The following is a 13,529-nucleotide window of genomic DNA, read 5'->3' as shown; positions in this document are numbered from 1 at the left end:
GGAAGAGAGGAGGCGAATGTAGCGCAGAGCATAGAGCTGCCCTTCCGGGAGCTGGAATCAGGAGGGCGGGGGACAGCGACGCCCTGTGGCCGGCAGTCGTCATCCGCCTTCAGCCAAGTCGGACGCGGCTGAGAGTCCAGGGAAATACAACCGGGTGATTTGCTCAAGTTTGGGTTCTTCCGCAGGAATTCTGTTCAGAGGGTTCCGCGTGGGCCCAGAAACCTGCATTTTAACAAGCTGCCCAGGCATCGCCCTTAGAGAAACACTAATCTAGTTTCATTTATCTGAGTAGTGTACTGTTTGGTAGGAATAAGTTAGAGATTTGAAGGTTAATTGGTCTTTTGGGAAAACATCAAATAAACAGACCCAGTATACTAAAACAAAGGCAAGAGTTAACGCTTAAGGAGCGGGCATTGTGTGTATGTTGAGGTACTATTTTCCCTATCTTCGAAATAAAGAAATTGAGGCACAGTACAGGGTTACTGTATTTATGGAGGATAGATTTCTGGAAGTGGATTTGCTACCACAAAGTATGACCATTTAAAATTTTGCTAGGTATTAGCTCATTGCCCTTGAAAGTATATACTTCCACAATAGTGAATTTTCCCCACACGCTCCCCAGAATTAGGTATTAACCATATTTTAATATTTTGCCTATATGATAGATGAAAATGCTTCTTTTTTATAATGTGCCCCACAGTTATTCTATACAAGGATAACTTGATCTACATCATTAGCCAATTGACCGTGGAATGGGAGAATCTCAGAATTGCACCATCCAAATCCTTACCTGCACTTACCCATTCGGGAGTAGGAGAGCTTGCACTTCCTCCAGATACCGCCCTCATTTTCATTCATCTATGGACTAGGCAGCTCTGATTACAAAAGGTTTTCATGTCACAAAGGGTGCCTACTGTATGATTCTGTTATATAAAGTTCAAAAACAGGCAAAACCTATCAACGGTGAGGACAGTGATCCGTTTGAGGAGAAGGGGTTAATATTTGGGAAGGGGTGGGAGAGTAACTTTTGGGGTGCTGCTGGTAAAGTTCTTGCCCTGGGTGGTGTTACATGGGTGTGTTCATTTTGGATAATTCATCAGGCTGTATACATCTATGAATTACATTTTTGCATGTTAACCTTTTTATTTTTTTAAGTAGGCTAGATCTACATCAAGCATGTCAAACTCACAGCCGGAGGTGCCGCATGCCTCGTTTAGTGTGTGGCCCCACCTGGCCGCGAGTTTGACATGCTTGATCTACATCAATGCAAGGGCAGCCTAAGAACCCAGTGCCAATGGCTTTTGATTCTCTTACGGGCTCTTTTAAGAAATGTTGGAAGACCAATATAGCAAAGGCAATCTTATGTGGAAAGTACAAACATCAGGGACTTCAAGTAGAAAGTCACAATGCTAATGAAAAGAAGTTTTAGGAAAACTTTAACCAATTAATTTTGTTTATAGTATTCACAAGAGCAATGCATGATTTTTTATTTTATTTTTTATTTTTATTTTTTTAAATGTATTTTATTGATATTTTACAGAGAGGAAGGGAAAGGGATAGAGAGTTAGAAACATCGATGAGAGAGAAACATCGATCAGCTGCCTCCTGCACACCTCCTACTGGGGATGTGCCCGCAACCAAGGTATGTGCCCTTGACCGGAATCGAACCTGGGACCCTTCAGTCCGCAGGCTGACGCTCTATCCACTGAGCCAAACCGGTTTCAGCTACGCATGATTTTTAAAAAAATCCTATGTTTAAGGCTAAAGAGCTCTTTCAACAATTAACAAATTGCTGTGGGATGAGGAAAAAAGAGAAATCAGGCAGTGCGAGTATTCAAAACCTCGGGAGTAGATGAGATGGTCTAGAAAAGGCAGAATGGGAAGAGAAGACAGCGGGCAGAGCCCCGTGAAATCGGACATTGGAAGGTCAGCAGAGCCAGTGTGGCTCAAGGGGAGGGCATCATGCCATGCACCCAGAGGTCCCGGTTCAATTCCCAGATTCCTGGTGGAGACATCTGCCCAGGTTTCAGCCCCAACCTCCAGTAGGGGGCCTGCAGGAGCTGTTTCTCTCTTCTCTCTCTCTAAAAAAAGAGAAAAAAATCAATAAAAATATTTTTAAAAAGGTCATCAGAATACTTAAAATCAAAGAAGTGGTTGCCAGGGGCTGCGGGGAGGGGAAGTGGGAATTAGTATAGAGAATAGAGAGTTTCAGTTTTACAAGATGAAAAGTTTTCTGGAGATGGATAGTGATGATGGTTGCACATCATGCATGTACTTAATACCACTGAGTTGTATACAGGAAAATGGTTAAGATGGTAAATTTTATATTGTGTATTTTTCCATAATAAATTTTTTAAATATATTTTATTGATTTTTTTTTTACAGAGAGGAAGGATGGGAGAGGGATAGAGAGTTAGAAACATCATTGAGAGAACATCGATCAGCTGCCTCCTGCACACTCCCCAATGGGGATGTGCCCGCAACCAAGGCACATGCCCTTGACCGGAATGGAACCTGGGACCCTTCAGTCCGCAGGCCGACGCTCTATCCACTGAGCCACACCGGTTAGGGCCATAATAAAATTTTTAACTAAAGGCCTAGTCATACCTAAAAACACTTTTTTAAAGGCGTAGGAGGAGGGGAGCCTCTTTCCCCACACCGGGAGGTTCAAGGAGCTGCTAGAGATGCCAGGCCAGGCAATTAAGGGTCCAACCAAGTAAGAGATGACTCCCCGTGCCTGGGGACAGGTGACTGCCTTTGCATGAAGATGGGCTGTTCTAAAACCCCACCCCTGAGCTCTTCTCATTCCCTATCCCTCAAGTCCAGGATTTCCACCATCCCTGTTTCTGTCCTGTTAAATTTGAAACGGGTAAAATAGCTCTTAATTTGGATTGGTGGAGGGCAGAGATCCCTTTGAGAATCTTAGAAAAGATAGAAGGTCCCCACCCCCACCCAATAGAAATACACACTAGCTCTTATCTGGATAGTTTGCACATGGAGCCCTTGCTAGGCCTCAGGCCGTAAAACTCCCTAAGTATTGCCTCTCCTCCTGCACTCACGCCCCCTCACACCACTAGGACTTTCTATCTCAGCTCTTCCGTAACAACTCTTCCCTAATCTGACACTCGGCACACAAAGTCATGAAACTGTTGTAGTGATTATAAGAGATAATAACTGTCAACTGGATAGCACTCTTTACTCGGGTGCCCCGGGGGCAGATTTGGTTAATAAAGGCTTTGAGGAGGAAGAATTTTAGCCAGAACCTGAAGAATGTATCTGCCTAAAAAGGTAAGATCTTGGAAGTATATAGCATCTCAATGGGGGGGAAAGGTGAGAGTGGTGATGTGGGTAACTTGCCCTCCTTTTCACTTATTTTTGACTCGGCTCACACCCCACAGCCCATCCGTGGGCCCCACCTTCCATGCATGTATAGAGCCTGCCTACTTCACTTCCTCTCCTGCCACTTCCCTGGTCCCGGCCTTGCCCCTTTCAGTCTGTTCTCACCAGAGAAGCCAGAGGGAGCCTTTTAAGACCAAGTTGCTCACAGCATTCCTCTGTTCAAACTCACCAACGGCTTGCTTCCACCATCACTCACAAGTCCTTCTTCCCTGCAGAGTTGTCCCACATTCCAGCTCCCACCGGCCAGGTTCCCCAGGTGGTGAGCAGGGGACCCACATCATTGTTGACAACCAAATCTGCTCTCGTGATTCCCAAGGTTTAGTCCTGGCTCTATCCCTTCCAGCTGTCACCTTCTGGGATGCTGTCTTCAGCTAAAAGCAGGGGATGATACGATTGACGAATTCTCGTGAGAATTAGAAATAGGTACCTGGCATCAAGAATGCTCTTTAAATGTTTGCTAACCATAGTGGCCTAGGAATAAGCAAACTCAATTGCCCCATTGCCTGCACCTGGAGATTTAGGCCCTGTGTATATTTATCCTACGGGCTGAGCTTCTACCCATCCCCCATCGAGTGGGCAGTAAGGATGAGCTACAAACAGCAGCCTCTAGGGCAGTGGTCGGCAAACTGCGGCTCGCGAGCCACATGCGGCTCTTTGGCCCCTTGTGTGTGGCTCTTCCACAAAATACCACGGCCTGGGCGAGTCTATTTTGAAGAAGTGGTGTTAGAAGTTTAAGTTTAAAAAATTTGGCTCTCAAAAGAAATTTCAATCGCTGTATTGTTGATATTTGGCTCTGTTGACTAATGAGTTTGCGAACCGCTGCTCTAGTGCGTCCCCCACCGAGCTCCTCTTCCACTGTGGCTGCGAGTCTATGATCCTAACCAGTTTCTGAAACTCCTGGGGTTTGGTTCCTTGTGTGCAAACAGGCATGCTGATAGTCTGTGCGCCACAGGACTGAGCTGAGGGGGAAATGAGTGTGTGCAAGGGCCCGAGCCCCCGCCAGGCATGTACCTGCTGCCCGTGGTCGTCATGCCTGGGCGCTGTCTCCACCCTCAGTGCCCTCCCTCTTTGGGAGCTGAATCCCTCTGACTGGCTGGCTGGCTCCTTCTCCAGCCAGAGCTGCTCAGCTCAGCTCAGCTCAGCTCAGACTCAGGCACAACCCCCCCCCTCTAGGATTCCAGCCCCACCCCAACTCTTTGGTCCCTGCCAGAACCCGGATAGTCCCAACTCCCCAGGGGAGAGCAGGGAATTGGGGCAGACAGACGGTTTGTCCCAGGTCAGCCTCTGCCAATGCCCCAGCAGCTGGAATGCTTCCCCTGCAACGGGGACATTTCCCACGACCTAAAAATTCTATCTTTGGGTGGAACAACAGCTTAGATTCCAGGTTCCACTTCTTCAAGAATTGATGCTTCTTTTTTCACTCTCATCACGGAGATCATGTAACCTCATTTAATTTAAAGAAGTAGTGTGGCTCAGGGGTTGATCATTGAGCCATGAACCAGGAGGTCAGAGTTCAATTCCCATGTCCGAGTTTCAAGCTCAATCCCCAGTAGTGGGCATGCAAGAGGCAGTCAATCACTGATTCTCTCATTGATGTTTCTCTCTCTCCCTTCCTCTCTCTGAAATCAATAAATATATATATATATATTTTTTTTTTTTTTTTAATATATTTTATTGATTTTTTACAGAGAGGAAGGAAGAGGGAGAGTTAGAAACATCGATGGGAGAGAAACATCAATCAGCTGCCTCCTGCACACCCCCTACTGGGAATGTGCCCGCAATCAAGGTACATGCCCTTGACTGGAATCGAACCTGGGACCCTTCAGTCCACAGGCCGACGCTCTATCCACTGAGCCAAACCAGCTAGGGCAATATATTTTACTTTTTTATTGACGATTAGAGAGAGAAAGGAAGGGAGAGGGAGAGATAGAAACATTGATGAGAGAAACATCATCAATCAGCTGCCTCCTGCATGCCCCCACTGGGGATTGAGCCTGAAACCCCCGGCGTGTGCCCTGACCAGGAATCAAAACTCGACCCTCTTGGTTTCTGGATCGATGCTCAATCAATAAGCCATACTGTCTGGACAATAAAATATATTTTTTAAAGTGCACTTTGTTTTTATTTTTTAAATCTTTATTGAAAAAAAAGGGGAAAAAAAGGTAGTGTAAACAAGAAAGTCGCACAAAAATATAGTGTTGCATAGAAGACTGGTGATTGCTGCTGAGAAACTGAAGCCAGAGGATGTGGATTTGGGGAACAAACACTCTTTAAAGCAGAGAGAGTGGCCTGAAGGGCAGAGGTCAGGGCTCTTTAGAACTGGGGCCACGCCCCCAACACCAATGTGAGGGGAGGCTCTATGAACTCCAGCTGCTTCTCCCATGAGTCCGTCCAATGAGAGTGAACTTGGGACAAGTGCATTTGTATGTTAAGTGACTGGAGAGCACCCAGAGTCTTAGCATCGCTCCAGGCTTCAGAGGCCCCGTTCACAGCCTGGCGTCCCGGTGCTGTGAAGCCAGAGGACATTGCTATTTACTGCCCTGGCCTGGAATCCTGATTTCCTCTAGGATGCCATCACCCTTCTATTGCCAACTCAAGGGTGCCAGTGCCTTCGGCCCCATTTGTGGTACTCTCTCCCAGGGCCTAATCTACTACTTTAGCTTTAAAAAACCCTCAGCTATATTCCACTCCTCTGATCAGTCGAGTTCTCCCTCTTCTCCTAACCAACGTCTCGAGGTCTTCATTTCCTTCTCCGGTTGACACTCTTCAGTTCTTCCAGTTCCTTCTTCATTATTTGGAACTCAGCAGTGGTCTCAGAGAACTGGAAGGAAAGCAGCGGACTGTTAGGAAGGAGGGCATGCTGGGCCGTGTTCAGGTTTGCAAGGCCAGCCCGGCGCACTGGTAAAGGCTCCTGGCATTTCTCTACCACGCCTGCCAGCCTCCGGGAAGGAACCCTTTGTAACTGGGCAAAATGTAACCACCTCAGGTACTTAAGAGCATTCACAATCCACTCTATCAGTGTTTCTGGTCACTAGGATTGCATGGCATTGACCTTGGGAAGGACAGCAGGCCTCAGGGAAACAGAAAGGCTGGGAGCACGCTGCCCGCCCCGCCACCCCTTTCCTCCGGAGCACTGCCTTGGCCTTTCCCTCTCCCAAGCTCCCAGGGCCCTTCCTTTGCTTCTGTCACTTGTTTCCTGAGCCTCCACAGCCCAGCCGGCTCATTTCTACCTCCGTAAATGTCTAAATAAACTTGCTCTTATAATTTGAAAAAAGAGAGAAGAGAAGAGAAGAAGGCTGATACTGGTAATTCTAAGCTAAAGGATTGGTTGCTTCTGAGCTGCAGCTCCCACAATGATGGGGGGGCGGTGCTTAAAAAAGAATGCCACTTTCCTCATCAGGATCTTTCAATGGACTTATATTCCCGACAGGGACAGAGATATAGTCTCTAAAGGTCAGCTTGCTATGAAACAGGAGCTACCTTCCTGAGCAACCCACTAAAGCCCCCAGTGCTTTACTTATTAGCTTCACAAGGTGCAGCCCGCCATCATGTCTATTTTATTGCTGAAGACAGGAAGCTCTTCATGCACATCAGGTAAGTAACTTGCCTACAGACACACGAGCAGCGTGGAGCTGGGCGAGGAGCCAGGAAGTTGAGCTCCAGAGCGCATGCTCTAAACCACGCCAGTGTACGCTCTCCTGCCTCTCAATCAACCTTCACATGTACCTCTGGGCCAGTGGTCGGCAAACCGCGGCTCGCGAGCCACATGCGGGTCTTTGGCTCCTTGAGTGTGGCTCTTCCACAAAATACCACGGCCTGGGCGAGTCTATTTTGAAGAAGTGGCGTTAGAAGTTTAAAAAATTTGGCTCTCGTCCTAGCTGGTTTGGCTCAATGGATAGAGCGTCGGCCTGTGGACTGAAGGGTCCTAGGTTCGATTCCGGCCAAGGGCACATGCCTGGGTTGCGGGCTCGATCCACAGTAGGGGGTGTGCAGAAGGCAGCCAGTCAATGATTCTCTCTCATCATTGATGTTTCTATCTCTCTCTCTCCCCCTCTCCCTTCCTCTCTAAAATCAATAAAATATATTAAAAAAAAAAAAATTTGGCTCTCAAAAGAAATTTCAATCGTTGTACTGTTGGTATTTGGCTCTGTTGACTAATGAGTTTGCCGACCACTGCTCTAGGCCCACCAGGCTGCTGGGTTCTTAAAGCCACAGGAAACGGTCGCTGATGCAGAGTGCGTGTGGGCAGGTGCCGCCAGGCGCTGACGAATGCGTGTGGCACAGGACATCTCCAATTCCGGAGCAGACGGCCCTTCCTGGGCTGCCTCCGCCCAGCCCCAGCCCTCCTATTGCTCCACATTCAGCTCAAATATCCCTTCCTATGTGGCGCCCTTCTGTCTCGACAGAGTTCCTCTCGATCACGTGCTGACACCAGCCCTGTTCAGACTCTAACTGTGGCCCTCACCACGCGGCACTGGCATTGTGCTTACTGTCCACCGCCCCTGGCCTGTGAGTGCTTGAAGGTAGGGACTGTGCCTCATTTGCTTTTGTTTCTTTGGATTCAAAGCAATGTTCCTGGGCAAACCGGCCCTCAGAAGGTACGAGCTGGAGGAACTGACTGGGGGTGGAGCCCCCCTCCAGAGGAAAGCCGAGGCAGCCTTCCCATCACCGTCCTCACCATGTCAAGCAGGACCTCCACCTTCACCTGCAAGAGATTGTTCTCTTCCTCCAACTGCTGGTTCCGCTTCCGGAGGCGCTGAGCCTCCCTCTGGTCCACACCTCCACTAATCCCGGTCTCTGGTGGAAAGACAGAACCAGCAGTTATAAAGGGGTGGGTGCGGGGGGGGGGGGGGGGCGGGCGGAGTCCTTCCATCATCTTGTTGGGACAAAATGGCAGGAAATCGGCCCACCTGCTACCCAATGGCCATTTTCAAACTTCAGGCTTTGTCCCGCCAGGTTCATAGTGGGGGTTCCATAGTCGAGGCCCAGCTCCACTTCGCGGGTGGACCGATCCAGCTGTGGGGAGACGCGGCATGCTGGCGTCAGAAGGCCCTGGCACTCGGGCTCCAGTCCCAGCGCCTCTCCCAACTACAGGACCCCAATAACTCAATTCTTTCCTCTAGTCATTACCCAGCACATTTAATATTTTTGAAATCAGAAAATCAAGTAAGGTGCAACAAAAAATTCTAAACGCTAAGAAACATACTGCTTTATACACCAGATGTTTTCCAAAAAGGCTATTTATGTATTTTTCTGATGTTTCTGTAACTCACTGAGCACCCAGCCCGCATCAGAACCAGTCCTGGGCCGTCAGAGAAGAATGTGCTCAGCTCTGGCCTCGAGGAGCTTAGAAACTGCCTCTGGAGCTGTGACATACCCTTCTGAACGCCATTAACGGTGGCCAACATCATCCTTTCAGAATGATTTGATTCTTAGACATGACTAAGGCAATTCCTGGCCATGTCTTGGGACTGAAGTGAAGTCAAACTGGATAGTATTTAGAGCCAGAAATCATAATGAGGTGGACTGCCTATTAGGTTCCTGAGCAAGTAGGAGCTAACAGTGATTTTAGCAATAGCAACATGAATGAAAAGGATGCTCTCCTACTTGGATGCCTCTGGAGAACCCCACTTCCCAACAGAGACCTGACGACGCCGTCACAGGCACACCTGGCTGACCCTAGTGCCGACACTCACATTATGCAGGTTGGAGAGCGAGGCAGACTTCCGAGGGGGCGTCTTCTTCGGACTGAACGTATTCCCAAAGAGAGGCATCTTCGGCCTGACGAGGAAAGGTCAATGCTCCGTCAGGACAAGTCAGGGGTACAGACAGTTGGGTCAGTGATTTTAGGTCCCTGTCCTAAAACCAGGAAAACATACATCTGATGTGGCTATTCACAATCCTGGTAATGGCTCCCATGTGTTGATTGCTCGCTATGTGCCAGGTAGGCAGCATGCTAACCCCTTTGCATGTAGTATCTCAAGTCTCGCAATCCTTTGCTTAGCTCCCCTCATTGTCCCCATTTGACAGATCAGGTTTAGAAAGACTAAGGTCCTAGGCTGGAGCTAGATCCTGAACACAGGTGTGTGTGGCTCTGTAGGTTGTGTTATCCACAGGAAAGTGCCTCACTTGGCGGTCTTAAATTTTGTCACAAGCTGACATCACCAGATTTACAGTCTGGGAGCGAGGAATATATTCCCATACACTGGTGAGAATCACACTAGGCAATAGCCACTGCATAGACTCCATTTTATTTTTTCTTAATTTAAAAAAAAAAATTGAGAGAGGAAGGTCAGCTTGCTATGAAGGAGGAGCTACACTTCCTGAGCAGTCCACTCAAGCTCCCATGCTTTACTTGTATTATTATTTTATTTATTTATTTTTATTGATTTCAGAGAGGAAGGAAGAGGGAGAGATAGGAACACCAATGATGAGAGAGAATCATTTATGGGCTGCCTCCTGTACGCCCCCTACTGGGGATCAAGCCCCCAACCTGGGCATGTGCCCTTGACTGGAATTGAACCCAGGACCTTTCAGTCCGCAGGCCTATCCTCCATCCTCTGAGCCAAACCGGCTAGGGCTTTTACTTGTATTATTAACATCACGAGGTGCAGCCCGCCAGCGTGTCTATGCAGGTCAGGTAAGTGACTTGCCCAAAGACACACGAACAGCATGGAGCTGGGCCAGGAGCCAGAGGGATAGAGAAATATCAACCGGCCCACCAGGGATCAAGCCCACATCCCTAGGTAGGTTATGTGCCCTGACGGGGGAACCAAACCCTGGACCTTTCAGTGTATGGGACGATGCTCCAACCAAATTAGCCAACTGGCCAGGGCTTTTCTATCATTGTTTTATCGTTCTGGTAGGTATGTGGTGGTATTGCAGGGTGTTTCCTTTGCTTCTCCCTAGTAACTAATTAAATCCAACACTTTTCCATATGCTAACTGGACATTTGGATACCCGCTTTTGCGACATGGTTGTTCAAGTTTTTGCCTTTTTTCTTTTGGGTTGTCTATCTTCTTTATTTTATTAATTTGTAAGGGTTCTTTACATATGATGAATATGAGTCCTTCGTTGTGTATATAGGGAATACTGAAAATATCTTCTCCCAGTCTGAACGTCGCCTTTTTGCTTTATTGGTTTCTTTTTGATGAAAGAAGTTCTTAATTTTAATGGAATTTAATTTACCATGTGTTTTTTTTTTAAATGATTAGTGTTTGTGTCCTAGTTAAGAAAATCTGCCTACTCCAAAAATGACATTTTCATGGATTAATTTTTATTGTTTAACTTTCCCACTTAGGACTGTGATCATCTGGATTTAATTTTGTATACTGTGTGAGACAGGGATCAAGGTTCATTACTTCCCATACATTACCCAGTCTTAACTCATGACACACAAATAGCTTTAAAATATATTCAAAAAAAAAATATATATATATATATTCCAAGAAACGCAGGCAGATGGTAACGACAGTGAAAGCACAGGGAGCAAAAGGAAGTCGCAGAGCTCTCCCTGCCCTCGTCCTAGGTCTGAGACCTTCTTTCACCACATTATGAGATAATCCTATCTGACAAGAAGCTGACCAAAAAAGAAGGGAACTTCAAGACTATGGGAAACAAGGTTTGATGTCAACTATCATTAAAAAATTATTCGGCCCTAACTGGGTTGGCTCAGTGGATAGAGCATCAGCCCACAGATTAAAGGGTCCCAGGTTCGATTCTGGTCAAAGGCACGTACCTGGTGGGGGCATGTGCTGAAGGCAACCAATCCATGTGCCTCTCTCATATTTTTTTAAAAATATATTTTTATTTATTTCAGAGAGGAAGGAAGAGATAGAGATAGAAACATCAATGATGAGAATCATTGATTGGCTGCCTCCTGCACACCCCCCACTGGGGATCAAGCCTGCAACCCGGGCATGTGCCCTTGACCAGAATCGAACCTGGGACCCTTCAGTCCTCAGGCCGACACTCTATCCACCGAGCCAAACCGGCTAGGGCTGCCTCTCTCATATTGATGCTTCTCTCTCTCTCTCTCTTTTTTTTTTTTTAAATATATTTTATTGATATTTCACAGAGAGGAAGGGAGAGAGATAGAGAGCCAGAAACATCGATGAGAGAGAAACATCGATCTGCTGCCTCCTGCACACCTCCCACTGGGGATGTGCCCGCAACCAAGGTACATGCCCCCGACCGGAATCGAACCCGGGAACCTTCAGTCCGCAGGCCGATGCTCTATCCACTGAGCCAAACCGGTTTCGGTGATGCTTCTCTCTCTCTGTCTCTCCCCCTCCCTTCTACTGTCTCTAAAAATCAACGTAAAAAATATCCACAGGCAAGGATTAACCAAATAAATAAATAAATAACGCATAGTATAAATCCATCACAATTAGCAAGATATGTTTTCAATGAAAACATGTAGAAAAACTGCTGTTTCCAGCGACGGAGAAATTAATATTATTAAAATTAATGATAAAAGTTTATTTGGCCCTGACCGGTTTGGCTCAGTGGATAGAGCGTCGGCCTGCGGACTGAAGGGTCCCAGGTTCGATTCCAGTCAAAGGCATGTACCTTGGTTGCGGGCACATCCCCAGTAGGGAGTGTGCAAAAGGCAGCTGATCAATGTTTCTCTCTCATGGATGTTTCTAACTATCCTTCTCCCTTCCTCTCTGTAAAAAATCAATAAAATATATTTAAAAAATAAATAAAAGTTTCTTTGGACGTTTTACAATATACAATACAGAGTATATGTATATATGATTTATAAATAAATAAAAATAGACATTTAGAGGTGTGTGCTCATGAGGGTTTTACTGGCAGATGTGTGTGTGTGACGAGAAAAAGCAGTAGACACACACACAGCTATGGAATGAAGGCCTGTGGGCCTGGGCACAGCACTTCAGGACTTGGACAAACCAGAAGCTTCCAGCGTGGTGGTGGACGGACAGCAGCGGGGACCAAGATGCTGAGGGCGTTTTAGGCTGTGCTACCACGTAATCCAAAACACCGTGGAAGGCCCTGGCATGGCTTCTGCTGCAGAAAAAAAAAAACACCAAAAACGGGTGGAAGAGGGAAGGCAATTAATTTTATGTCTGTAGAGGGCAGAACAGGAATGAAACAGGAATATCCAGAAAGATTTTAACTAAAAAAAGAAAAGGGCATAGTAACAAAAACTAATTAGCATTACTTCCTGCGGATCCACTATGGCTGGGCCCAATGCTGGATTTCTTGGATTCTTGTATATAAGCAGCTGAGGAACTTGCCCTCATCACACAGTGGGGAGGTGGGGGAACTGGGCTTCCAAAGACGGCCTATTCCTCTGCGCTGGTGACGATCACCACGTCATCGCTGTGCGGTGCTGTACAGTTTGCAATGGGCCACCAAGTCCATGATCTTATTTTAGTCTAACAAGAAGGCGAGTCTCTGGCTTTCATCGGATTCTCAAAGGGATCCGTGTCTCACCCCCACAACCCCCGCCTGTTCAGAGCCAGCCAAGTAGGTACAAGCCCCACGGGTACAAGGCCGCCCGGGGCTGGTGGATTCAACTGACGGTAGAGAACAAACGTTCCCTTGCTCGCCCTTCGCAGCCACCCTAAAGGGGGTGATCACACGCGGCTGGGGTGGCTCAGTGGTTGAGTGTTGATCCATGAACCAGGTCACCCTTCGATTCCCGGTCAGGGCACAGGCCCAGGTTGCGGGCATATTTCTACCTCGGTTGCTCTCCCTCTCCCTTCCTCTCTCTGAAATAAATTTAAATATATATATATATATATATATATATATATATATATATATATGTATATATATATATATATATATATATATATATATATATATATATATATATATATATATACACACACACACACATAGTCACTATCCCAATTTACAATCAAGCAAACACACTTGGAGGGGCGGTGACCACCTGGGGTGAATCCGTCCGTCGCCCGCCGTCCGGCTCCAGCTGGCCGAACACCCTGGTCCCCTGGGGAACGCCCGGCCTCAGGCCCTCGGGAGACCCCGGGGTCGCAGACGTACCTGACCGTCGCAGGAGCGAGTTCCAAATAAGCGCCTGGACCACCCGCCGGCCCCGCCGCCACCGCCGGCCCGCGCGTGCGCAGTCCCGCCCC

The 13,529-nt window shown here is 47.4% G+C and overlaps 1 protein-coding gene across 28 annotated transcripts; it reads right to left on the bottom strand.

Annotated features, from left to right (window-relative positions):
• Nucleotides 1-5,264: 5,264 nt before the first annotated feature.
• On the bottom strand, nt 5,265-13,529 carry CBY1 (chibby 1, beta catenin antagonist). Of its 28 annotated transcripts, none has more exons than XM_080660013.1 (7): nt 13,438-13,522; nt 12,316-12,432; nt 9,096-9,258; nt 8,310-8,415; nt 8,105-8,196; nt 7,126-7,225; nt 5,505-6,220 (listed from the first exon to the last, which is right to left on the bottom strand). In XM_080660013.1, exons 3-7 carry the CDS (start codon nt 9,171-9,173, stop codon nt 6,213-6,215), a joined length of 384 nt encoding a protein of 127 aa, XP_080516139.1. In that variant the 5' UTR covers nt 9,174-9,258; nt 12,316-12,432; nt 13,438-13,522; the 3' UTR covers nt 5,505-6,212. The 28 variants fall into 28 exon arrangements, 26 of the variants coding, with proteins under 26 accessions (XP_080516132.1, XP_080516133.1, XP_080516131.1 ...); XM_080660014.1 differs by having other exon boundaries at nt 12,258-12,432; nt 13,438-13,518; XM_080660022.1 differs by having other exon boundaries at nt 8,078-8,196; nt 12,316-12,429; nt 13,438-13,514.

The sequence above is a fragment of the Plecotus auritus genome (genome assembly GCF_963455305.1).
Source record: "Plecotus auritus genome assembly, chromosome: 3".
NCBI classification, from domain to species: Eukaryota; Metazoa; Chordata; class Mammalia; order Chiroptera; family Vespertilionidae; genus Plecotus; species Plecotus auritus.
This window is presented reverse-complemented; position numbering and strand designations above follow the sequence as displayed.